This window comes from Tyto alba, unplaced genomic scaffold (assembly GCF_018691265.1).
Source record: "Tyto alba isolate M040663 unplaced genomic scaffold, T.alba_DEE_v4.0 Super-Scaffold_16, whole genome shotgun sequence".
Taxonomy (NCBI): domain Eukaryota; kingdom Metazoa; phylum Chordata; class Aves; order Strigiformes; family Tytonidae; genus Tyto; species Tyto alba.
The window spans coordinates 25942533-25967755 of NW_024881278.1; the positions used below are offsets into that span (position 1 = coordinate 25942533).

The window sequence follows — 25223 nt, forward strand, 5'->3', positions numbered from 1 at the left end:
ACATAGCTCGGTATCAAGCAGGCGAAGAAATCAATAGTGAATCAGACAGGTGCAAAGAACAAAATACCAACATGGTTTACTACAAACCAGTTACATAAAAATTCCACAATTAATCTCCTCATAAATATGGAATAAGTGTAACCGAACAAGTATGAAATTTAAAATTTTGTTATGAGTGGGTATCTAAAAAAAAAAATAGAATCTTAATATATTCAGCTTTAAATCACTGTATTAATTTTTACATTCTGCCTGGTGCAACACATCAAAGTAATTTAAAAAAAAACAAACTAAAGTTTGTTGAGTACAAATAGGCTTGCAGCATAATTTGAGGCTAAAGCATGGGCCCTGATGAACAGCTGTGGGGGGAAAAAAAGTTCTGAAAGACCCTGACCACTGCAAATAAGTTTTCCACTATTGTAACACACCATAGGAAAAGCAGCAGCCTCTTAAATAATTGGATTGTACATTATACAATAATTAAATACCCTTCACATAGGAAAACCTCCCCTATTTCTAAATCTACCTAATAATCACTTTTCCCTAGTCAACATCTTTCCTATGATTATATGTATAAATGCTAAGAAAAATTCCTTAGCCACAATTCAGTTGGTTATGAGTAGATTTTAATATCTAATTAAGATGGGTCATTATTTCAAAGAGACACCACTGGAGATTAACTGAATCATACAATACATGGCATTGACTCAATTGGCAGCAGTATTTTCTTTGGGTCGAGAACAAGGTAATATCCTATGCAAGAGTTAAAATGCCTTGATCCACTCTGTCATCTCAAAGAATGTCTTTTATTAAGGCAGCAGAGATGCCTGCCAGGCTTTTCTTATCACCAGAATCAATGCTGCTAAAGGTGCTATATTTTAGACGTCACCTAACATTCAGGTTCTATTTTTGTTCACTGTGGAGTCCTTTTTACAAGAAAGAAGGCAACAGATCTGCAGACTTGGCCACCGAACTTTTTATTACTGTTTCTACCAAAGAGTTTCCTTCTTTCTTGTGATGCCATATTGCTGAGCTTTCGGGGGTATTCACATTTCTTTACTCACCCGCCATCAGCAGTGCCCATATAATACCTATAAATAGGACTTGATCCTGAAGGTCCTACTCAGAGATGTAAATGTATGTGAGTGTCTGATGAGACTGGTACTGTCTAATAAGTTTGTAAAACACACAGACATTATGGAACTGTAACATATTATTATAAAAAATTTACATACTCAAAGACTGCAAAACAATAGGATTTCCTTACTATGACATATTTCCCTCCCACACTTACAAGCAAAGCAAATTAACATATTGCTGTACTTCAAACTTTTAATCTAACATCAGCTCTTTAATACAGTTTATAAAACACAACAAAACTAAGTAGTCAATCTTAGCAAAAAATTAGAATATGTGCAAAATCAGTTCCTTACTAAAACCATCTGACACTTGCATTGGCTTTTCAAATAATTAAAGGCCTAATATGTCTGCCATTTACAAATCAAAATCGGGTGACTTGATAGGCTGGATAAACCTGGAACTTGATCTTGCACTCGTGAAATAAAAGGGCAATTCCTTCTACTTTCGAGTTGAGAATGTCAAAACCAAGGCTTTGAATGGGCAAGGCCTTGGACATATTACTGTATTCTGTACGTTACCGTTACTCCCTGTTAACCACAGCTCCAGTTTCTAAAACCTAAGAAATGTGAATGGATGGATCTTCAGTTTGTACATTTTGTTTTGTTATACACTGTAAAGCACTGCTTCGTCAGAAGTGGAGTAACGGCAGTAACCCCTAATTTTCAGTCAGAGTAACAGTGTGCTATATGACAACAAAGCAGACATGAAGCTCCTCCCCTGGACCCAGAAGCTTCCAAATGCTTCTGTTTTCAAAGTTAATGGCTACTGAGATTACTACCTTAAGTATTTTAACATTTTAAAGGTTATAGTAAAACTGTATTTATTTTATTCTTAAAAATCTTCCACACAGCACACCAGTTAAAGCATAAAAGTCATACGTTCTGTAATAAACTCAGAAGAAATGTGCTTACAGCCCCTTTTATGTGTCAATAAATGTACAACCACTATTCAAAAGCAAAGTTTCTGAACTGATAGTACTTATAAATGGTCACATTCATTTGAGATCAAAAACTGCTTTTTAATTAACTTCAAACACTTAATCTAGTACCTCTTCATCACCTTCCTGTTTCACTTTTTAAGTTTAAAGCCTGATTCAGACCCACTGAAACTGAAGGGAGTTTAGCAATTAATGTCCTGAACCTCATCCCCATTTCTCTAACTGTTCTCCTTCTTTTCCTCCTCTTTATGTCCAATCTCTCTGTCCTTATACTTCTGTGTTTTCAAGCAGGTATCACCTACGTTTGCCTCCGTGTGCTATTTCCTCTGTATTGTTATTTTTCTCTTTAAAAAAGCTTAACAGAAGTGAAAGTATACAGGGGTTTGAGTAACCTCATGATGTGAGGATAGGGGAGGAGAGTAGGCCAATGGTTTTCAATCCATTTTTGGACTCTGAGAGCTCTACAAAGTTTTCCTTTAGAGGCAGTATCCAGCAACAAATTTAAATCTACTGACAGTACGGTGGATTGGGGATTTTGTTATTAATCAACTGACATGGGCCTCTCAAAAATAGTCTTTGGAGTCCCAAAGGTTCCTATGTCAAAGGTTAAAGATCTTAAGTTATGGAAGGAACTTCTCTGTAATTCTGTGAGGCATTCATCTTATGTTAAGTAATTTTACACTGTTTACCTGTTCAGTGACATCATAAAGCACTAAATTACAAGGAACTTTGTATTTCTACACTGATGTGTAAATTCAGCATTTTCTATTACAAACAAATTAACCATATATTTGTAACAAACAACAAAAACCTCTCCTAAAAACCTACATGCATGAAATATATATTTCAATGAAATTTCAAGCAATTGCTAACAAAACCTTTTAGAATACCACTTTTAAGTAACTTATTGGTAAAAAAAAAAACACCTTAAAAAATAATTCTCAACTAAACGCAGAATCTTGATTATCTCAACTCCAGCTCCTAATAACCTCAAGCTGTAAAAAAGCCTCAGCTTAAAAATGAGGTTCATTTCTATATTCTAAAACAAGAAAAAAAAAATATTGCTACCACTTGCATATAGCTGAGCTTATGCCTATAAACAAGATATGGGACAAGCTCTGTCAGGTGCTGTACTTGTAGACTCCATGTTCAACACCGTTACCATACAGATAGAATCCCTGGGTTTGGGTGACAGGCACATCTGGGGGCAGGTTTTAGTTTTTTAAAGAATAAACTGTTGGAAAACATTCAGGATTTTTCAAAGTAAATTCAGGATCTTCTCGGTTAGATCACTGGATTAAAATTTTAGGCACTCATTAAAAATACCTCCAAAAAGAGTCAGATAGAAAACACCACTTTATATTATTTTAACCTATTATTTTAAATGCAGGCAGCATAAGCATTCAGTGGGCAAAGAGCAAAACCCTTATTTACCTCCTGACAAGCTGATATCTTCACCACCAGACTACTGATGTGCTGTCTCTACGCTTTTATGTATTCCTTTCACTCATCTTCAATAGGAGAAATGTACGATTGTTCCCACCTCAGCCTTCCTAGAAGGCTAGTTCAAGAAAAAGCAAGGTCTAGCATGAAATGACAGAAGCAGATGCACAACTGCTCAGATTGTCTCATATAATTTGCAAGCCTAAATGCCAAGCCAGACAACACTAATAACAAAGTTCTAGCTTCTTAGACCTCCAAGTAAATCTGTACTCTGTCACAGTATTTTACAAGGAGGGAATGGTTCCTTTCAAACTAACCCTAGAATTCACACTTCCTTTGTGAAAAGGCATTGTAGCCACCAGAAAAGTACCTCTCAAACTTCCCATAAAACCATAATAGTGCAGCCTATAGAAGCACGTTAAAGTATTCAGTAGAACTAAGTTTTAAACACCAGTGATTAGTGGTGGTTCTCAAGACCTCCTGGGTTATGCCATCATTCAAAAAGATACACAAAGCAGTAGTTTGTACAAAAGCGGTGATTTAGACACCTTTAGTTAGAGCAATTTCAAGCTCTGAACTCCTGTATCACATAAATACCTGAATTGGAGATGCTGTTAGATGCCCAATTCTGACATGTCTCTTCTTAAGTATTCTTTTATCAGCCACCCTGGAAGTCTCTCCTCTTTGCACAATGCCTAAAGTAAACTCAACTTTAATCATTTCACTTCCTCCATGTATTATTCACAGAGGTTACATGCCAAAGTCCCTTTGTATTTGGGGATCCCAAACTTTATTTCTATCTGAAAACCATCATGAACACTTCTGGAATTAAAAATAAAAAAAACAGCTTGACCCGTTTCAAACACTTGGCCCTACAGCCACTTGATATACTGCTCTTAAAGGAGGTGAGACAAAGGAAAAGTGATTTTTTTTTTTTTTCTTATTTAGCATATTCACTACTACAGGTAAGGTCACAGAAATTTATCTTCAAGTTTTTAATTTACAGAAAAGATCAAGTAAGCAACAAAAGCAAAAAGTCTAAGCCAAAACCCAGCACTATCAAGTGGCAGCACTGAAAGTATTTTAACAAGACTATTATTGCCAACAATATGACAAATTAAGTCCCCCAAACTACAAAACGGTACTAAGACAAAAAAATAATGTAGCTAGTATGGCAGTTCCACATATATTGGAAATGCTTAAATACACATGAACCTAGTAAAATTCCATCCTGAAAAGACATCTTAACTGTGAGGGGCTGGGTATTCTTTTTGGATGAGGAACTCACTTACCCAGATTTCAAGTCTGTAATCCGTAAACAATTAGTAGCATCCAGTCCTACTTTTCCATTTCTGACCACACTGGAAATGAAGGGTGAGAGTGCTGGAGAAATTCTGTTCAAGGCAACTTCAGGTGACATTTTAGTATGTTCCTCTTAGCTTTTGTCTTGAGCTGCACAGGGATGGTAAGGGGAGAAAATAAAATAAAAAAATTTCCTGCTTATTGGATGTAAATTCACACGCACTCTACAAACATCTAAAGAAAAAAGCTAAGCACGCAAACAATTGGGAATGTAGAGTAACTGAAGTGTGCAGAGGTTTATAAAGAAAAAATAAACACAGGTATTACTTTCCTCGTACCTCTGCAACGTTCTATGAAGCCCATTTATTCAATGTCAACATAAAACCAGACTTATGTTGTAGGCTCTTTTAATTGAGATCCTATCCCTATGAGAAAGAAATAAAATTGATGACCATCCTGACACTTCACAGCCTAGCCCTTCGCGTGAGCATTTCCATTAGCAGTCTGTAATTGACAAGCCACATTTGTTCTGCTTCCACTGAAGCCAATGGGGCTTACATTACTGAATGCAATTGGACCAAAGGTTTGATTATCTCTCTGTATTCTCATTTGTAATTTCTAATACCACTAGTATAACCATAATCAGTGTTACTTTCACACTACTTCATTAGGTAACTATTTACAGCATTTCACCATGCCTTTTAAAGGCTAACATTACTTTTCTTTCAGTGGTATCACCAGGCTCTTTGAAAGACATCTTAATTCACAAAACATATCAGGAAGCTGACATACACACATTTTAAGCATAGCTTTTTCAGAAGTGCTTGCAATTGTGTGACCTCAGGCTACATCAGTTAGGCCACTAAATTAGCACAATCTAAGATCCTGCTGCTTTTTAGCTGAAATGCAGAAACTGAACATGCACACATTTTAACTCATTGTACCACAAAAAGGCTAGAGTATGCGGACAACAGATTGTGGTAGAAGTGCTAGAAAAGAAGGGAGAGTAACCTATTAAAATGCTAACTTAACGTACTCAATCGTATTCTTACACACAGAATTTCATCTGGAAATTAACTGAATTTGACAATTTTAGAAAAAAAGCCATAAATTACTGAGGGTAACATAAATATGCCAATGACAAGTGGGGCAGAAAAGCTCATACTTAAGCTCTGACCATTAGAAGATATTTTTAAAACTATCCATTTAATTGAACACCAATACATATTTACTTCCTTACAAAATGGTACATATGGACTGCTGTATTAATAACCATTCCATGAAGACTGTGAACAACTCATGGCAATAGTTGCAATTTTCTGTTGTTTCTAACACTCAGGTTACAAGCATTAGCTGGTAACCAATGGATATTCTAGAAACAGGTAATTCCCTTTAACTGGTAATAACATTAAAGTTACATTTTGTTCTCATTAAAGTAATTCACACCAAAGTAGTATGAAGCAATGTTCAATAAAGTATTTATCCTAGCTATTTGGGATGTATCTGAATAAAGCAAAGGCCAAGCACTTTAAGGCAAACAGAAAGACTAATAAAGTAAGACTTCCTAAAAACAGTAATTATCTTTAATATACTGGCTCTTACATTTTATGGCAGCAAAGAAACTGAAGACTAAATATCCACGTCCTAACATAGAAGGTGTTCTCTACACATCTATGACCGGCTGTAACTGACAATGAGCAACAACTTCAGTTTGCTTAGCAAACACTGAGAGCAATCAAAGGTGCTACCTCCTGTTTGTTACTTTTCCACCAAAAATTACTGCCTACTCACCTTTATTCCTCCCCAGAGGAACTGAGAGAACACAAGCCTGTAATTGACCTACTTCAATGCAAAGTCCAATGGCTTCGATAGAACCACCAATAAAAATGAGCTTAAACTAAAATGATACTTTGTACCAGAGTGGCTAAAACAAGACATAAATTTCAGTCTGCCAGCTCTACTGTAGAGAAGAGTAATTTCAAGCAGAGGAACAGCTGACTGATGAAGCAAAGAACTTCTTAAACTGTGAAACCTGCTGAAAAACAAGCTATCCTAGCAATCTTAAAGGTATACACACAGATCTTGGAATTGGTTCTGATAACGACACATTTTAAGGGGACTGTGTTTTGAGGGTAGACCTGTGAGACGTAGGAGATACATGGGGTGATCAAAGTTGAACAGATGCACCTTCCAAAATGAACTGCAGGATGAGATTCCTTATCTTTTTGTTAATAAAATATGCAGATATTGGCAAAACAATAAATAACTGCTACACATTTTTCCTGGTTTTATTGCATCATTTCTTTAAGATACCTTCTACATAACAAGCCAGATACACAGTACTTAAAGGGTTGCTATCAATTAAACTCACCGATTTATTTTGTAAACAAAGATCTTTACAAACTATAATACAAGTAGTACCATTTTCGTAAGTTTCGGTTGTCATGCACATATTTTTTTCCCCAGCTTAATTCTCCCACAGTACCAGAAACAGAACACCAACTGAAGGGAATTAACAAAACCAAAACTCACTAGACTGTTTCCCTCCCCAAACAAAACCTCTGAAAGAAGTAAGCAAACTAATATTTGAATCCTTTTAGGTTCAGCAGCCTATCGTTACGACTTCAGGCAAACGTAACACGTGCTTCACAGTAACCCTAAAACCCCAGGCACCGCTTCGGGCACCTGAGAGCCTCTGAACGCCAGAGAGTCTGTTCTTGCACTCCCGGTGACAGCGCTACGGGCCTTAAGCGAAGCTGTAAGGCGGCAAAGGTGAATCCCGCGATGGAGGCCCCGACAGCGTGAGGGAACCTTTTCCGCCCAGCCCTCTCGGCTCGGCTGCCGGCAACCCGGTTTTGTGGTTTCCACTGCGAGGGCGGCAACTAACAGGTGCCAGGGCGTGGGGAAAAGAGGGGACCCACGGCCACCTCCTGCCGCCGTGCCCGGGCACACCCCCAACCGCCCGCCCGGAACGCGGATCTGCGGAGCGACGGCGGACACCGGAGCGGACACCGGAGCGCTGTCCCCCCCCCACCCCGGTCCCTCCGCCGCGCACCCCCGCAGCCGGGCCCCGCCCCAGCGGGGCTCCCGAGGCGACGAGCCGGGGCCGCCCCGCGGGGAAGCGGCGGGCCCGACCCCCGCGGCGCGCCGTGCCGCCCCGCCCCGGCACCGGGCCTGGCGACCGCCGGGCGGGGCTTGAGCCGCTCGTCGCCCAGCGCCGCACCAGCCGCCGCGCCGCCTCCTGGCCAGCTCCTCCCGGGTCCCCGTCGTCGTCCCCCCCCCCCCCCCGCCCCAAAGCGCCCCGGGGCTGGCGGAGGGGGCGGGGGCCGGGGCAGAAGCCAGCCAGCCCGCCGTGCCGCTCCCCCGGGGCCGGCGGGGGCGCTGCTCCCGCCCGCCCCTCCCCGGCCCGGCCCGGCCCGGGCCCCGCCATACCTACGGCGGCCGGAACGCAGCCACTTAGCAACGGCCGCCCCCACGCGCCCGCTCCCGGCGTGCGCGCTCCCGCCCCGCCGCGCGCGCCGCCGCCGCTCCCCGGGCCGGAGGGGTCTTCACCGGCCTCGATATTGGCGGCCGCCCCAGTGCCTGGGCGGGCCGTCTGGCGGCGCGGGCGCGGGGCTGCAGTTTCGTGGCAGCCGGCGCGGAGCGGAGGGGGTGGGGGGGTGGTGAGGAGGAGAGGGGGCGGCGTTGCCCAGCAGGCGTTTGTCAGGGGCAGCCCGCCCGGCCGAAGGCCCCTGCGGGCCGGCCGTCCCTGCCGCCTCCCCCGCCCGTCGCCCGTGGCAACGGGTGAAGCCGCGCCGGCGGCGGGGCCTGGCACGAAGGCCGGGTCCAGGGTCCAAGGCCCGGGGTCTGCCCCGTCCCCTGGTGCCATGGCCGCTGAGGTGGTGGTGGTGGGATCCTGTATGACCGACCTGGTCAGGTTAGTACCCGCTGGGGCTCCCCCAGGCCGGCGGGGCCGGTTTCCTGCCCTCACGGGACGGAGGAGCCCCGAGGTCGAGGAAACGCAGGGCGTCACGGTGCCTCCCGAGGGCAGGCTGGGCCAAGATGCGCCCCAGCTCTCTCGCCCCGGGCCGGGGAAAGCAGAGTGTCCCGCCCCGGCCGGTACCGGAGGAGTGGGGTCGGCGCCGGGTGCGGCGGCGCGGAGCGCCCGGCCCTGGGCAACGGGAACCGGGGCGGGGAGTTTGGCTGCGGCGGGGGCAGGGGGAAGGAGCGAAGCCGCCGGTGGGGGCGGCTGGGCCCGGGTGATGTCAGCCCTGCGAATAATACTTTGAAGGAAGACTGTGGGAACGGGGAGAGGTTTGAACGTGTTGTCTGCCGGAGCTTTGATCAGCTGTCTGCAACTTTAGGGAGAAGGGAGCCTTGGGTTTGTGTTTTCAGCTGTGCTAGGTGGCTTGGCGCTAGCCTTGCAATATTTCATAGGAACCCGCGTGGGAAATCGTGAACTCTGACACTCTTTATCAGCAGAGGAGTTTGAAACGATTTTAAGAAGGTAAATAAAGCTGGTCGACTGTAACACGTTTTCCGTTCAAAGCACTTGTCTCCACTAGAAAGAGAGGAAGAAAGCTTAATATTGCAAAGAAACTAAAGTTAGTTCCATGAAAAAGTAGGTTATAAGTTGATTACTTACAGACGTTTTCTGTGACCCTTTGAAAGAAGAGAGAGAGAGAGAAGGCCTCCCAAGCTATTCATATCCAAATGGATTGAGAAATGGGAATAGGAAGCCCTCAAAAATTTAGCACCTCTGCATCCCAGTGCTTCTTTTTAAATTATGAAATCCCTTTTTAAGGGAATATCTTAAATAATATTTATTAATTTTAGGGGCATTTTGCTTTTAGAATTAGTTACTTTGGTCTCGTAATTTTTTAATTATTATTCTTACACATAGGTAAGGATTGGAAACTTATTTTAAATATTAAAATAAAGAAGTTCATGAAAGCTCTTGTTTCCAGCAGCCTGGGTTTTATAGTGAATAGTAAATATTAGAAGAATGCAAGCAAAATTGCAAGAGTTGCCAGCAATGCAAATGCTGACCTAAACTGGCTGCTCTTGTCAGACCCAGGAAGCTTGCAAATCAGTCTTTGATTTGCACTATTTTAAATACATCTGTTTTTAAACTATGTGTGCAGACTTGGTTAAAATAAGATTTAAAAGTATATGTACCTGGACTGCATCAGCTTGTCCTGCTGGAAAAACCCCAATTCCTCAATCGGCAGGCAATTATATCAAAAGCCTATAGGTCAAGAAGGTGTAGAATACATGATTAGAAGAATATACTGAGGAGTAAGTAAAGTTTAGGTATAGACATGTGTTGCATAAACGATGAAAACCCTTAAATAATCATAGAACCCGTGTCAGAAAGATTTAATGCTTTATGTAATCTGAAGAACACACTGGCAGTTTACCAAGAAGAATACTTGTCTTGTAAGTCAGAGTAAGATCTTGTAGAACTGATCTTGACGTTACGTGTGAATGAGCTATCAGATGCTTGTGACGTTATATTGAAATATAAAACATGGTGCTCTAACCTCAAGACGTTCCTTTTCCTGTCTCTAAAATATGGGAAAAAAAATCATCAGAAAATTGTCTTACCAGTTTAAGCACTGCTGACAGCCGCAGCTTTGGACTTTTTCTTGACACTTAAACAAACAAACAAATAAGAAAACTCCCATTTTTTTGGCTGCAAGTTTGATATGATAGAAATACAGTCATTTATTTGAAGCCATATTAACTGGCCATATTGTAACCAGAGATTAAACCATGGGTTGTAGCCATAGAGGCTGTTAGAGTGAGATTAAGTGGTTGAAGAAAAGCCATTTAACTTTTCAGTCAGCTGAAAGGGCTTCTTAAATTGTACAAATGCTATCACAAGCATATATCTGACTCACCATTATTAGCCTCTACTTTAAGGAGATGTGAAGGGCTTTTTGTTAGTGATAAGCTAATTTGCTTCATCTGAAAAAGAAGGGACAGGCTCATTCTTTCTGTTACTAGAACAGGACTTCAGGCACTTAATAAAATAAGAAAAAGAGTGGCTTTAAATTTATCTGGCAAGAGTTTAATCTGACTGAAATCTCCAAGGTAGTAGTTTATTGTATCCTGTGTTACAAAAATCGTGGTAGAATTATTGGAAAGTACTAAACTGTAGGTCGGGATGCGCCTAGGTGGAGAGCAAAGCTATGAATTAGGGAACAATAAGCATGCTGTATTAAATGTGGTAAAAAGTGCCAGGTTGGGATTAGGATTGATGCCAAGAAGCTACCTCTTGACTGTCTTTATGTCTGGGATTTAGATGGGGTTGTATATCCTAGGTTTAAAGCTAGGGTTCGTTTCAGCCAGGAGGAAAGAGCATCAGGTTTCCGCAAGTTTGTCCATCATTTATGCCAATGTCTCAGTTTGTGAAAGACATGGACAGTAGTGATCATGTTAAATGCCTGTCTATCACCCATTTGGAGGAGACTGAATATATTGAATTAGGAATGAGAGTCACGCAAAGGAGGTCAGACACATTTTTGGACACGTGTTTGGTAGGCGTATTCATCACTCAACACAAAAGCCTATCTTTCCTAGAAGATAATCATATTGATTAAGACTCTGCCACAGCTAGACAATGCTATGTTATAACTCAAACTGATAAAATATCATGTTGGCCCTTTGGAATACAATCTTGGCCCTCTGCCTGGAAAGCTAGAAGCTCAGAGTGGCAGACATTAAATGGTAAGCATTCCCAGGTCTGTAGGGGAAAGGTACTGAAAATCAGAAAGATAAACTTCAAGCTATCATTGGACATATGATAGCCAGATTCACGACTAAAAAAACAGTTAGCACATAATGTTTTCACTCAGTACAGTAAACTAATGATTTAAAGACGTGCAACCTCTGCATGAAATGGAAATGTACAATTTGAACTTTGCTATGTCTTATGTAATGACTGAGAAGGAAAAGGATGGGGACCTTCTGCTGAAGACAGTGTTCAAGTGTAATTTGGGAAAATAATCATATTCAGAAGAAAGGGTAGTGTGCCTTAAAATTCTTTTAAAGGGAAGGGGCCCAGTGGTTTGCTTTTAAAACACTGTTCTCATTGGAAATTCTTTTCTCATTGTCCTGTAGCGCTGCAGTGGCAGAATGTGGGTTTTCTAAAGTGAATTTAGTATAATCAAAACAACCTCACGTACATGCATGCAGTAAACCACACTTTTTTGGCTTAATAGGACCAGGAACAAAACATATTTGTGGTCAAAATCACAATCAACACTTCATTGGCAATAGCAGGCAATAGTAGTAGAAAACAAAAACAGCATTATTCTATATGATCTAGATATCAAACCAGATGGGTATCATCCATAGTATTATTTAAATAGTTTCTGTTCTGACTCATATTTGCAGACTGGTCGTGGCATTGGCATTTTAATTCATATTAAATCAGGACAAGACTAAACATATAAACCAATGAGAGTCAGACACACTAAAACAATTAGAATAAACAGGAGAAACTTTGGCATGGCAATTGAAAACAGCAGAAGCAAAGAACAAAATGTAAGATGGAAAAACAATCTTTGGATAGTCACAACAGCAATAGTTTTTCACTTTAACTCAAGAGAATGAGACCACAGTCCAAATATTGGAAAACTGTGTTTGTTAGGATGTTCAAAATCTGAAGTCTTAGTTTTCTGTGGACCTCTTTCCTTCCCTCAGGTGGCTTCATTTCTTACAGGAGTAGAACTAAAAGTTCTGCTTCCAGTCCCCTGTTGTAATGACCATTATTAATAATTATTACCAGTAGTAAACTGCTTAACTGAAAGCATTCAGCAAGAGAAGAAAGACACTGCAGAGAAAGCACTGAGCTATGAAGTAGTATGTTGCCAGACTGGAGTGGACAGTGGTGACAAATGCACATCTGGAATTAAGATCTCAGAGTAGCCTGGTGGATGCATCTGATCAGCTTTGTTAACCAAGCACAATCTCTGCTTGTGAAAAATGGCAAAGGTATTTCCATTAGTAAGATTCTACATATTCGTTTTAAGTCCCTCATGTGGTTATTGTCAGCTGAAGTGCTGAAGTAAACGGCTCATTGGGAATGTCCATGATCCAAAGCTATGTCTGTACTTTCTTTTTTAAAGTGTAGTATTTGGGACAATAATTTCAGCCTTTTTTTTTTGTGGGAATATGGAAAGGTATTTTCTTTTGAGGAAGATAAAGTCTCACATATGACTTCATTTTTCTTCTTTGCTTTGTTTCCATGTCTTTCACATGTGTTCTTATTTCTACCATTTCTCATACATGAACAGTCACCAAGTTTTATGTTTTTTTCTTGCTTCAATGTTTTTTTACGCTCTTCAGCTTTTCCTAGCAGAAAAGTGTTCTAGAATCCTTCAAATCCATTTCACTTGTGTTTTTGTTTTTATCTGTAATGCTTCCCCTGCAGCAGCCACTCCTCATTCTAGTCAATCTCCCATTGCCAGCAGCATGGGAAAGCACAACTGTGAAGGAATACAAGCTTAGTCCAGTTGAGGAAATTAATCTTTTGGATCCAGAGAAAGGCATCAAGGCATGAGAGAATGTGTCATCTGTGAATTGTTTAGTTTATGTAATAGTGAAAAATCTGGGCTTGATTTCAGAGCCTGTACTATTTATTCTCTTGTCTTCTTCTCTGACCTAGCAAAGTTTGGGTGTATAGTAAATGCAGGATGCGCAGGCTCAGTGTTATGTTGTTCTGCCTGGATTTTAGAGGACCTGAATGTGTTTTAGAGGAACTCCTCTCTGCCTTCTTTTGGCTGTCAACAAGAAAGCTGTGTCTTAGGGCCCCAAAAAGAAAAAGGGGATAAAAATCGAGCTGATGAAATCCTCAGTTAAGGATTTCAGTAAGAAAATCTTGTTCTGTTCATATACAGCTTTTGAGTATCTGTAGTGGCCCAGACACTGCTCATCTGATGTGGAGCCTGATCAAAGCTCATTCATGTCAAAAGGAGCTTTTCACTGCTGTAAACTGTCATTAAATTGTCGTCCCCCTGCAAAATCTGAGTGATCAGTTTATTTTAGAGTGAGACACAGTTTAATGTTTTAGTGTGTTAAAAGTATTTGGTGTTCTATTCCAGACCTTAAAAGCTTCCAACAAAGTTTCTCTAACAAAAAGTGACAAAATATTGAAGAGGGAAGAAGGAGGGAAAATGTCTGGTTGGATGTTTCTTAAATTAACACAAAAGAACTAGGGCAAGACCACCAATGAATTTTTTTAACCCAATACAAGAGCTGCATTTGCAACTAAGGTTTTGGACCCCAAGCTAGAGACAGTGCACCATTGATCCCAGCTGGCACTTTCTGAAAGAAACTGTTATTTGTGCAACAGAGGATGCTGTGGGTCCTCTCTGAAACGGACTGGTGGTGCTGGAACACCTGCTTAACACTTGTCTTTGGCTCTTAACCATGAAAACTTTTTTTTCCCCTTCCTAAAAGAAAATGTGGAAGTTTTAAAAATCTTGGGAAATAAGAATGTGAAACTGGTCACACTGTGCCTTTTAACTTAAGCACAACACAAGTGTTGCTTTCTGGATTCTATTTAATAGAAACCTCCCTGACCTTTCATTTGGTGTCTTCATTTTGTGTCCTAAGCTTCTGTGTACTATAATTACATGCTGTCTTTCCTTCCAGAAGCAATTCCATTTCAGCAATAACTAATATGACTCTTGCTTTTTAGACTTGTTTATCTAGTTCAGTTTTAATAGCATGTATTCAGTAGTGCTTTTGAGCTGAAGAATAGCCCTTGTAGTACTACAGTCAGGCCTATACTACATGAATGCAGTAGCTGAAGTAATTTCTTTGGCTTCCCAGTAGCCAAGAGGTAACACTACTTGTCCTACTATGCATTTGGAAAAATTTTGGAGTTGGAGGACGAGAAGAGGGGCAGTTTGCTTTGTAAAAAGATAGGAAAAGGGTAGAGAGAAATTGGAAGAAGGTCTTAAAAAGGGAAGAAATAATAGGAAAGACAAAGTTTTACTGCAGAAAGTGAAGAGTCTGTGGAGTTGAGGTTGAGATAAAAAGCAGAAAAAATACAATTCTAACAGTGACAGCTCCCCAGCTATACAGAGGCCCCCTGTTTTTCTGCTTCTCTTTCTTCCAGCTCTGGCTGCCTGCTTGCTTTTTGCAGTTTTCTCACATGGTTGCATGTCAAGATCCAAGGAAAAGCTCCAATTTAGCCCTGCTACTTCCAGCACCAGCAGTTTGGAAGACACAGCACCCAGTAAGTTCTCTGTTACCTCTTCCTTCCCATGAATGAGTTCCCAGCTGTCTGCTTCTGTTCCTAACAGCAGTGTCTGGTCTGTTTAAGTTTGTAAATTGCTTTGAGATCCTTCAAGATGAAAGGTTTTACTTAAGCGAGATCATTATCGCCTTCTACATTTCTCCACTCCCTGGTCTCCGCTCAAGCTTCTTGTCTCAACTCAACTTGGGGTCCCGCACAGTTCTCAACATTCCCAGCTTACAGCGACACAAAGCATACACACAAATTTCAACTTGCAATCCTTGAGTTGTTTGACGCCTCTCAGAGTACTTCAGAGCTGAAGGTTAAATATATGTATTTTCCTGAGCCAATGCCAAAATACTTAGCACTTGCCACACTGAGATTGTACTTCTACATTTGTGTCTGACTTCATGTTATTTTGTGTGCTTCAAGAGACTTTATAGTTCTCTTCCTCCCACTTCTGAAGTACTTACTCATTCTAGGAAGCATTCCAGCTACAATGTTGTTCTGTGATCCTACACTATATTCTTATAGCCATACTTTGTTCATGTTCTTGTGGTTAAACTGTAAGCCTGTCAGGGCAGGGATTTCGCTCCTGTCTGGTGTAGTGAGCGTATGGAATGAAACCCTGACAGGAGTTCAGAGCTCTCTCTCTGTTCAGAGACTCATAGACAGTAATACAGTGTTAGGGGAGAACCCCTTTTCTGTTCAGCTGCTCGTTTAGATGCTGTCTTCATGTTCCATATTTTAACTGACTAGTAAGAGAGTTTTTTCACAGTATAGTATCTATTTGTGTTTATTCCCAATGTCATTCACATTCCAGTGAAATTTCCCTCTTTCCTATGAAAGTGAGGTCATCTTAAACCTGTGTTTATGATACTGCAGTCATTTCCATGGCAGTAGACTATGATATCATCAGTGGAGGATTATGCCTTTCCTATGTGTGTTAGCAATTAAAAATTATGGTTTGTGAGATAAAACTAGTGTTTACCAAGCTTTTAGGTTTAGTCCATATGAGGCAGGGAAACTATTGCTTAATTCTCTAGAGAGTTCACTTGGGTAATGGAGTAAATGAATCCAGAAACATTTTGATCCTAGCAGGTGATAAGTTTTTGGGGGTATATTTTCCTAATTGGAGAAGAAAATCAGCTACTCCATCTTGTGTTCTCTTGCCTGGCAAAGAACACTTGTCTGAGACACCATGGTACTCATTGTGTTGTTATTCAGAGCTACTTAAATGCTTGACTTAAAGTATCACAATTTTCTAGTCTCATTAGACTGGCATTTCTCCCCTTTAGAGGTCAGCAAGCTATTATACACCACCCACAAAACTAAAACAACGTGGTTATCAGTCTTTTCATCTTTTTAATGGGTGCCCTATTTGCCAGCTATCAGTACCTGAATCTCTTTGTTGAACCTTCCTAAGTATGTACATGCTTTCTCATGGGTTGGTAACAGCAGAGGCCAGTTTTAACACTGCAATGGCAAAAGAAAATTCATTCATTTAAAACGTAGTGTCCAGTGTTAAAACAGTTGCTAATGCTGCAAGATGAAAACTGTGGATTCACAACATAATTTCTTTCATCCTTTCAAATACTTGAGAATTTTTAAGCCAATGAAGTACACTTTTCTAAACAAGAGTGAAAAGGAAGGGGAAAGAGACTTGATAAAAATTTATAGAGAAAGAACATCATCAGTCTAGGTATTGACACACGGGACAAAATTTGTAGTCATTTTTTGGTAATGTAGTTTCATTACAGAAATACACTACACCTGTGTACCTTTCAGCCTGTTTTCCCACATAGCAGAAATGAAATTTCGTAAAATATCAGTTTAAGTAATCTGGGTCAGAACATTAGAAAAAAAATCTCAAAATGGTGTGCCCTAATTGCATACAAGATTTGCATGTGTCCACTTTCACAGAAAGTCTAGGATGCCAAAACGTTCTCCCTGAAATTAGTTCCATGTTAGTAACTACAGTAGAAGGAAATTCCTTTTCCCATTGACATTCATGGAAACAGAACCAGGCTGGAATGAAACAAAAGACAGAATTATTGTATGTAGGTTTTGGAGATTGAGATTACTAATGCCATAATGGACCTGGCCCGTATTTACTGAGCATAAAGTCAGGTGATGTTACAGCAGCCTCCTGAGTGTGTAGCTTCCCCATCATTCTACATTCCTGCTGAGCCTTCATCTGTCTCTGGAAAACGCAGAGTGACACCTCTGTTTGAAGAAAATGAAGAGTCAGGAAATAATAGCATTATGATCAGGGAAGAGGTTGTTGGGATAAAAGCTTGTTTATCAATTGCCCAATATCAGCATCAGGAGTGAGGGGTTTGTGTTAATTTCTGCTACAGAAAGATGTCATTTTATCTCAGCAATACACAATAGCATATGGCCATGGCTTCACATTATAACATCCCACTTTACAGATAGCACAACTGTTGCCTTTTGCTTTCTGTACGGTTCTTAGACATCTGTGCAGTTCCAAGTAAATATCATGCAAAACAGTGATATACTGGATTGGCATTGTCAGTACTTCGGGGTATTCCTTGGGCTTCTGCTGTATCCCCATGATACAGATTGAAAATTATGTTGTGTTATGAATGTACCTACAGTTTCTTGCTCCAATGAATACTCTTTTACCATATAACTCTCATGTTTTTTTTATGGTTTTGGTTATTGTCCCTGCTTTTATTGGAAATTATTTTTGATTATTTAAAATAAAACATCTCTTGCCTTTTCAATCTGGAGGTGTTTGACATACAAGATTCACTACAGTCAAAGTGGAAGTTGTCTAAAGGAACTCCTTTGAAAATATTTGTCACAATAAACAGTTGTTAGTCACTATATTTTAACACCCAACACTGCTAATATTGTATTTTCTCCCCCTTTATGAACCACAGAATTATATGATTAATAGTTCTGTTGTGTCTTGTTAATGAATTACTTGCTGGCAGTACCGTTAATGGAAATACCCATTTTCCTAGATGCATTTCTAGACATAAATATCTTTGGGTGAATTTTAGTACTCCTGACAGTAAAGAGCTGCTGGCACAAATCAAAAGCTGCAATAAAAATTGTACAGAGTTGATGGTAACAAATTTGTGTAAAAACACTCTGGGCAGGCATATATATGATGTTGCCTCTAGGAGATGTCTGAGCTGTTCTTTCCATAGGAGTTGACCAGTAAGGTTTTGTTTGCTTGTTTTATATGGCTCCAGTTGTTAGCCCCTATATCAAGCTGCAGTAAGTTATTTGATGCTGACATCCCTAGTTTCTTCCAAGGCTAATATATTTTGAGCCTGAAGAAAATACAAAATGATTTTTCATTAGCATGTTGACTAAGTAGGTGCAGCTTTGTGGAACATGTTGATCTTTGTGACAACTAATTATAAAATAAGAAGTTGGTAATGTTCACGAATATATCAGTTGTGTGCTCTCTACTGGGTTTTGTTATTTCTTCATTCCATTTCTGACTTTGGTCCACTTTTTCTCCATTATTCCTGTATTAGATTAATAGGATGTCATCCATGAACCATCTATGATTTCCACTTATTTGCCTCCACCTCTTCTTGTCTTTCTACATCACATTCTTACAGTGTACTTCTTATTTGTACTGCTGTTTTCCAGCCTCTCATCTTTCAAAAAGTAACTTTTGATTCCAAAGAATCATAATACCCTTTTGCTAATTTATTCCATCCATCACTTGCTATACTTCCTATCCTCTCTCAGATCCTTGTTTATACAAAATGCATAAACCTTGGTAGTATAAACAGCAGAAAAAACCCCCACATGTTGGTCAGAGCTGAAAATAAAGGATGGGAAGGAATAGGGAAGACAGATCAAGTTCAGTATTCCTGTGGAAAGACAGGCATTTTCCAGATTCTCAGCTGTAATGAGAGTGAATATGCTTTCTTTCTTCTAATTGTCTGATCCTATTAGTATTATTCATTGGGAATATCCTGTTAGTATTGCTCAATCTTTTTTTATTATTATTTTCCTATTTTTTTTCCCCAGAAAGAACAAAGTAAAAAATGACCTGTTGGGAAAAAGCAGTTGGTGGTTTTACTGGAACTCATAGTATTGCATATAAAGGCAGCAAAAATTAGCAAACTTTCTTCAATTTTCATTTACTGTTACTCATTAAATTTTGGGCATTAATAGAGATGCAGTTGTCCTTTGGCAGGCATCACATGCCAGGGTTATATAGAATTACACCTTTCTGATTTTTAGAGATCCGCCTTTCCCAAGAGAGCTTAAATGGTGAAGAAGTTAAAGGTACTTACATAGAGGAGATTCCTGTGTGTCGCAGGAGAGATAACCTTGCCCAGCAAAACCCAGGCACCCCGCTGCACCCTGCACGTTCTCATTTTTGCCCTGCAAGCCTTAATGTTATTGTAAGCCAAGATTTTAGTAGATGCCTTTATAATTAGATTGAACTCCAGATAAACTGTTTTGGGTTTTTTGTTGGATTTTTTTTTTTTTTTTTTTTTTTTTTAATCAGTGAATCAAGGGTAAGGTAGTTTCAGAGTAAAAACTTCTCTAGTGAAGACACTGTGAATTTAGCCCTGAAGTGGTCAGGTAGTAGGACTGGATGATGGTTGTAGGTCCCTTCCAACTGTTCTGTTCTATTCTATTCTGTTCTGTTCTATCTTGTCCTGTTCTCATATTAAGTTTAAATATATCAATTACCTTCATTATCTATGATACATTGAGTAAGTATATGTAAACTAAGTATTGTTTTGGTTATACTTTCCATTTGTGACCCATAGGGGTTCTGTACGAAGCACTGTAATTACAAACTTGATGAATAATATCATACTTGCCAAAACTATTGTCCTGGGTGTGAGCTTTAAAAGCAACATCTTATTGAATAAAATTATTAATATTTGGACTGCACTGTACTTCGTCTTGATGACTATGTAGTGAGAACACATCTATGATGATGTTCTTAATATTATAGTTTATAAAGCGCAGTAGACTTGTACGCAAAATGCCAATATGCAGTGGTGCATGTGGGGTTACTTTTTTATTTTTTAAATAAAAAGACTGGAAAAGACTGATGACAAGATTTGTAGGGGGGTCAGTAGGTGCTCTATTGTCTACATGATAGTAAAGTGGAAGCACAAATTACTTTGTTGATTTACCAGTATATAAAAAAATGGTGATGACAAGAACAAGGACTCAGTGGTCTGTCCATTCAACCATATGATTTGCAATTTATTCCTTGTTGTCTGATAAATCCTTTCTTTAAGAGGTAGAGAAAAGATTAATGTTCACATGTGTCTTGTTTATCTTAATCTGTCCTTGGGCATGTAAACATCACTTCTTGCTTGGGTTGCAAAGGTTGTTTTGTTTTGTGAATGTTTTTTTGCTTTAACCCTGGTATTTCATCATGATATAATGTTCTGTTCAGCATAGGAACCGTAGGCAGCCTTCTTCGGTGCTGGGTGAGCACAGCATGTTTCAGAGACAGTCTATTCTAACATTGCCATCAGATTGCCTTGAAAATAATTATGTAACTGCACTTCCAAAAATAATATAATCAAGAGACATCAATGAAGAACAACGTGGGAGGCAAATAAAGTTAGAGAGTAGTAATTTTGAAAATTTCCACAATCTTTCTTAAATACAAAACAGATGTTTGGTAAGAATGATGGAATGTTTGCTGAGACTTAAATATCTGAAGATAGATTCATATTTGTTTTTTTTTTAAATCTCTTTACAGCTTCAGGTTCAGAATTAAACATTCCATAGATTATGAATTCATCAATGTTGTGCCCACTTTTTCCCAAAATTTAACAATTTAAATTGTAAGAAAAAATTACATGTTTGTTGTTTCATGAGAAAGCTTTTTACTTTTGGCAGTTGGTCCAATAAATAAATTCTTTGTGTTGAAGGTTTCATATTCCTAACAGTATTTGGGAATTTTAATCTCTTGGTGATATCATTTCACTGAAGTGTAGTACAGTGTGCTGCTGTAAATGCTTCAGGACATTCATCCGGATGCCTTCTCGTTTGTTTCATCTCTTAATATATAGGAGAGTCAAATTTGCTTCTGTGCAGAGGGTCAGCAGATATGTTCATTGAAGTTCTTCTTGAAAAGCTATGGACATCTATTCTCATTCAATATGTTATGAATCTCACTCTTTTTAAATTGAGGTTGTGATTACACATATAAAAAGATATCAGTCTTGTGGCCCTCCTACATGTAGTCTTAGCCATTCATTTAATTTTCTCCTCTGCTAGAGATTGTCACCATTTGTTTCAGTTCAGCTGTTTACCCATTTGATAATGTGATCTACAAAACAGTTTGTCTTTAAAAATATATATTTATATATTTATGTTTGATAATATTTATATTTTCTCTGATAGCAAAACTGATTGCAAAGATTCCTGCTGCTCTGCATCAATTCGTCTTTCACTTGTTTGTATTGTGGTGGCAAACTGTGTATCATCTAAAACAGGTTTTTAAACAATCCTCAGAATATATGATGGGGTAAAGCTTTTTCATCTCACTCTGCCACTGTGCTTCAGCACGCTCCTGCGAAGGGATTGGTCTTTAAACACCAATTATTTTGCCTGGTACCAGTTTGTGTAGTGTTTCTACACTGTTCCTTACTGTGAGCTAGAGAGAGAACCTGGACCATCAAACATGCAAGCGATAATCAATTATTTGAATTGTCTATAAAGTTACTTTTTTTTAAAAAAAAAAAAAAAAAAAGAACTAGTCATGTTCAGGGACATAGGGGGAGGAAAAAATGAGAATTTCTATGATTTCTAATTGTCTCTTAACATTTTTTTTAGTCATTAAAGATCTGAAGAGAGACTAAGAACCTAGAACCAGATAGACCCATACTTAAACCAAGCTGTAGTTAACTGAATTCCTGCGGTAGTCTCTCTATAAATCTTGGAAGTTTTCTACCTTCCAATAAGATGTTTTAGTGGATTATTAAAAGGGATGAAAACATAAATGAGCCAAGAACATCATATTTTGAAAAGAATTGTGGTCTTTTTGTTTCTGTGTTATGGATAGTTTCCCATAGCACATGTTCAAATCTTTAAAAATTAAGCTAGACAGAACAGACCAACACTAAACCAAAATGTTAAGCCATATCCAAAAGAGGTCTGAGACTTTTTTGCCACAATGTTGTACTAATGTTCCTAGTTAGAGGCAAGAACTGTTCTTCCCTTTGTATTTCTTCAGTTCTGAGAATCATGAAAGCCCAGTAAATTGTATGTACTAGACAGTGGCTAGTTACACCTACTCTAATCTTGCAGGGATTTTCCCCATTCTAGGGAATTCCCAGTAGGGAGAAAGAACAAGTTTTGTTCAGTGATACAAAGAAAGCAGAATCAAAGCCAAATGGTAGACCTTTACTTTATATTCCTTTGTATTAGGACACTTTTAAATGCAGTATTTCCTCTCCTGTTTTGATAACCTTCCTTATCTTCACCTTTCTTCAGGAATAAAAACAAGTCTGAATGTTTCTTATGCTACTATGTAAAAAACAGTCATCCTAGATAATGTGGTATCTAATCTAATGTACAAATTGTATTCCCCTCTGAGTTGCCTGATGAGAATATTGTTTAGCTTTTTTAGAGAAAAAGTATTTATGTACTTTTCTTCTCATGCACATGTCATTTCTCAGAAACATACTGATAGTTTGTGCTTTTCTTCAATATGAGCTAAGTATAGGTATTGCGTAATTAAACCTTAGTTACATAGTATTCAGTCTTTTCAACATACAAAATAGTATCAAGTCAAAGTCTCAACACTGGTTTAGGACAGCCTGGCTCTACTGCGGCCAGCAAAGGCACTCCTGCTCCTCCCCTCACTCACCTCTCTGCACGCCTGCTGCTGTACAGTAACTTGGACCAATTTGCTGATCTAGATTAAAGTAACCCTTGGAACAAAAATATTTTGAATTAGGAAGCTCTGTGAGCAATAAAAACAATGCAAGAGAAACACTGGAAAAATGCTGCTGAAGGGAGGGCATGGTTTTACATCAGTTTAAGCTAAGTAAAAATACATATTTAGAGTACTGTCATGTGTTGAAAACAATGAACAGACACTGGTTAGGGGTCAAGAATTGGAAGCAAACCATGATTAATTTCAGGATTAATTTATGCAAATGCCACTAGTATACATCTCTCCCTCACCCCTCCTTCCTTCTTCAGACTTTCTATCTCTGAATATGATCTAATCAGTGCTTAGATGGGAACTTTTCAAGAAAACCCAGAATACCGGGGAAAGGGGCATTAATGACTCAGTAAGTTGCACTTTCACCTCTGATTCAGTGCTTCAAGACAGTAGTAAAGGGTTCTGTTCTGTTTCTAATGCCATCCTTCTGAAGGGATGTCTGTCTAAAAATACAAATGCTAATCAGCTCGAGCCTTTAAGGGAACTCATGGCACACACTTACTGGAAGAGAGAGCTGAAGTTACTGCAATGGTAAAATTCTTATGTGTGTACTTTTATTCATCCCAAACCTGTAAAACATAAGCAGATAGAAGATTCTTCATTTCCTATGAGCAAATGTGGGCAGCATTGTTGTGTGCTTTACATTTAAATACTGTTTTACAAAAACTCAGTTGAAATTCTGAGTGATTATATTCCTTTATTTGTAATGTTCAAAGTATTTCAGGATGTTTCAGTCTGAACTTTCCTCTGAAAACATGATTCAGTAGTACAGTGCACAATTTGCAAAACATGCTATATGGCAATTTTATTTCCCATCTAATAAGTGTTGGGGGATTTTCAAGTTTAGTTTCTGGTTGTTCATAAGACATGAGAGCTCAATATCCTTTGTACCATTTATCCTCTCAAAGCTGTGTGGAATTTGTCACGTAAGGAAAGTGTAGTCTGTTGGATAGCAACTTAATATATTAAGTTTTTCAGGTCAGTGTTTTCAAATTACATCAAAGTTGTAAATGGCTTTACAAAACATTTTATGTAACAATTCTGAAAGCTCATGTGACAGTTTTTCTAATTAACTTATTTAGCCTAGTTTTGGAGTAACACTAGCTGTTTCATCACTTTTAGGCTATTTTGAGTATTCATTGTGGCACCATCAATAAGCCAAGAATTTATAGGGTTCCTTAATCATACAGATTACTCATCACTGCCTGCTCATAACAGAAGCCTGAAATTCTCATTAAAATTGTCTGATGTGAATCAAAAGTTAGTTGCAGAATTAAATGACAGAAGAATAGCATTAAATTAGCAAAAAAGAATTTCTTAAATACCTGTTTCAGTGAAAGTGAAACCTCCAGGCATATATATAGATCAGTATTCTCAATTTGTTTAATATGGATAATAAAAATAGGCTTCTGGAGTGGAGAATTGTTCTGAAAGGATTGGCGATCATTCCTGAAATGTAATAAGGTGGGGGTTTTGTTTACAGTGAGTTACCAGAACTTGCTGCATGTTCTTGCCTAGTCTGTTATCCTATTTTTAAAATTGGCTAATTAGAAGTCTGTTCCAACTCGATCCTTTGCCCTTTGCCTTGTACCTCTCCATCAAAACAATAAAAAAGTCATCTCCCTGTCTTCAGCAGGCTGTTTGATTCCCACAGGCAGTTGTTATGCCATGTTGCTTGAAACACTGAGGCAAAGATTCTCATCTCACCAAGCCTGTTTTTTCACCAGTGCAATTATGATGCTTGCATTGGAGTTGCATGTTGATGCCAACATAACTGAGAGAAGAATCAAGTCATGATCTGGTCACTGTTAAAACAAGAATGTGTATGGTTGAACATACTTCTTGAAAATGCATATGAACTCAGCAGCACTATCAGCAGTTGTCTGCTGGGATGTCGCAATTGTTAATCTAAAATGTCTAAAAATGTATTGGCTTTTCGTGGAAACAAATTCTATTTAGAATAAACTATAATATCTGAAAAACACCCTAAAGATGGAAAATTATTTGAGACTTGATACCATTTTCATACTGCAGAATTTAAATGAGAAGACAGTGTGAGCTACTGGATTGAGCTGATCTCTATTCTTGGTTTTGCCACTGGCTTCTTGGCTGACCCGAGGCACAAAAAGGCAAAATGACTTGCCTGAGTTTCACACCCACAAAACATGAATAATGATGTTGTTCTGCTTTTTAAAGTGTAGTGAGATCTGTGGATGAAAGGAATTATACAAGAGCTGCTATTA

At 39.1% G+C, this 25223-nt stretch overlaps 2 protein-coding genes across 5 annotated transcripts in view; one reads left to right on the forward strand and one right to left on the reverse strand.

Annotated features, from left to right (window-relative positions):
• The window catches only part of BABAM2 (BRISC and BRCA1 A complex member 2), a 174149-nt gene extending 165231 nt beyond the window's left edge, over positions 1 to 8918 (reverse strand). The window contains exons 1-2 of one of the 2 annotated variants that reach the window (XM_042789267.1): positions 8728 to 8918; positions 4810 to 4969 (exon numbers count right to left, since the gene is read on the reverse strand). In XM_042789267.1, the coding sequence (XP_042645201.1) occupies positions 4810 to 4937 (128 nt within the window). In that variant the 5' untranslated portion in view covers positions 4938 to 4969; positions 8728 to 8918. Of the gene's footprint in view, positions 1 to 4809; positions 4970 to 8251; positions 8340 to 8727 lie in introns of those variants that run through there. The other variant, XM_042789266.1, reaches the window with a different exon arrangement.
• Positions 8550 to 25223, forward strand: part of RBKS (ribokinase) — a 70439-nt gene continuing 53765 nt past the window's right edge. The window contains exon 1 of one of the 3 annotated variants that reach the window (XR_006164997.1): positions 8550 to 8735. Coding sequence is in view for 2 of the 3 variants with exons in the window: in XM_042789269.1 (XP_042645203.1) it covers positions 8686 to 8735 (50 nt within the window). In the remaining variant the exon portion in view is untranslated. The remainder of the gene's footprint in view (positions 8736 to 25223) is intronic. The other 2 variants (XM_042789269.1, XM_042789268.1) reach the window with 2 other exon arrangements.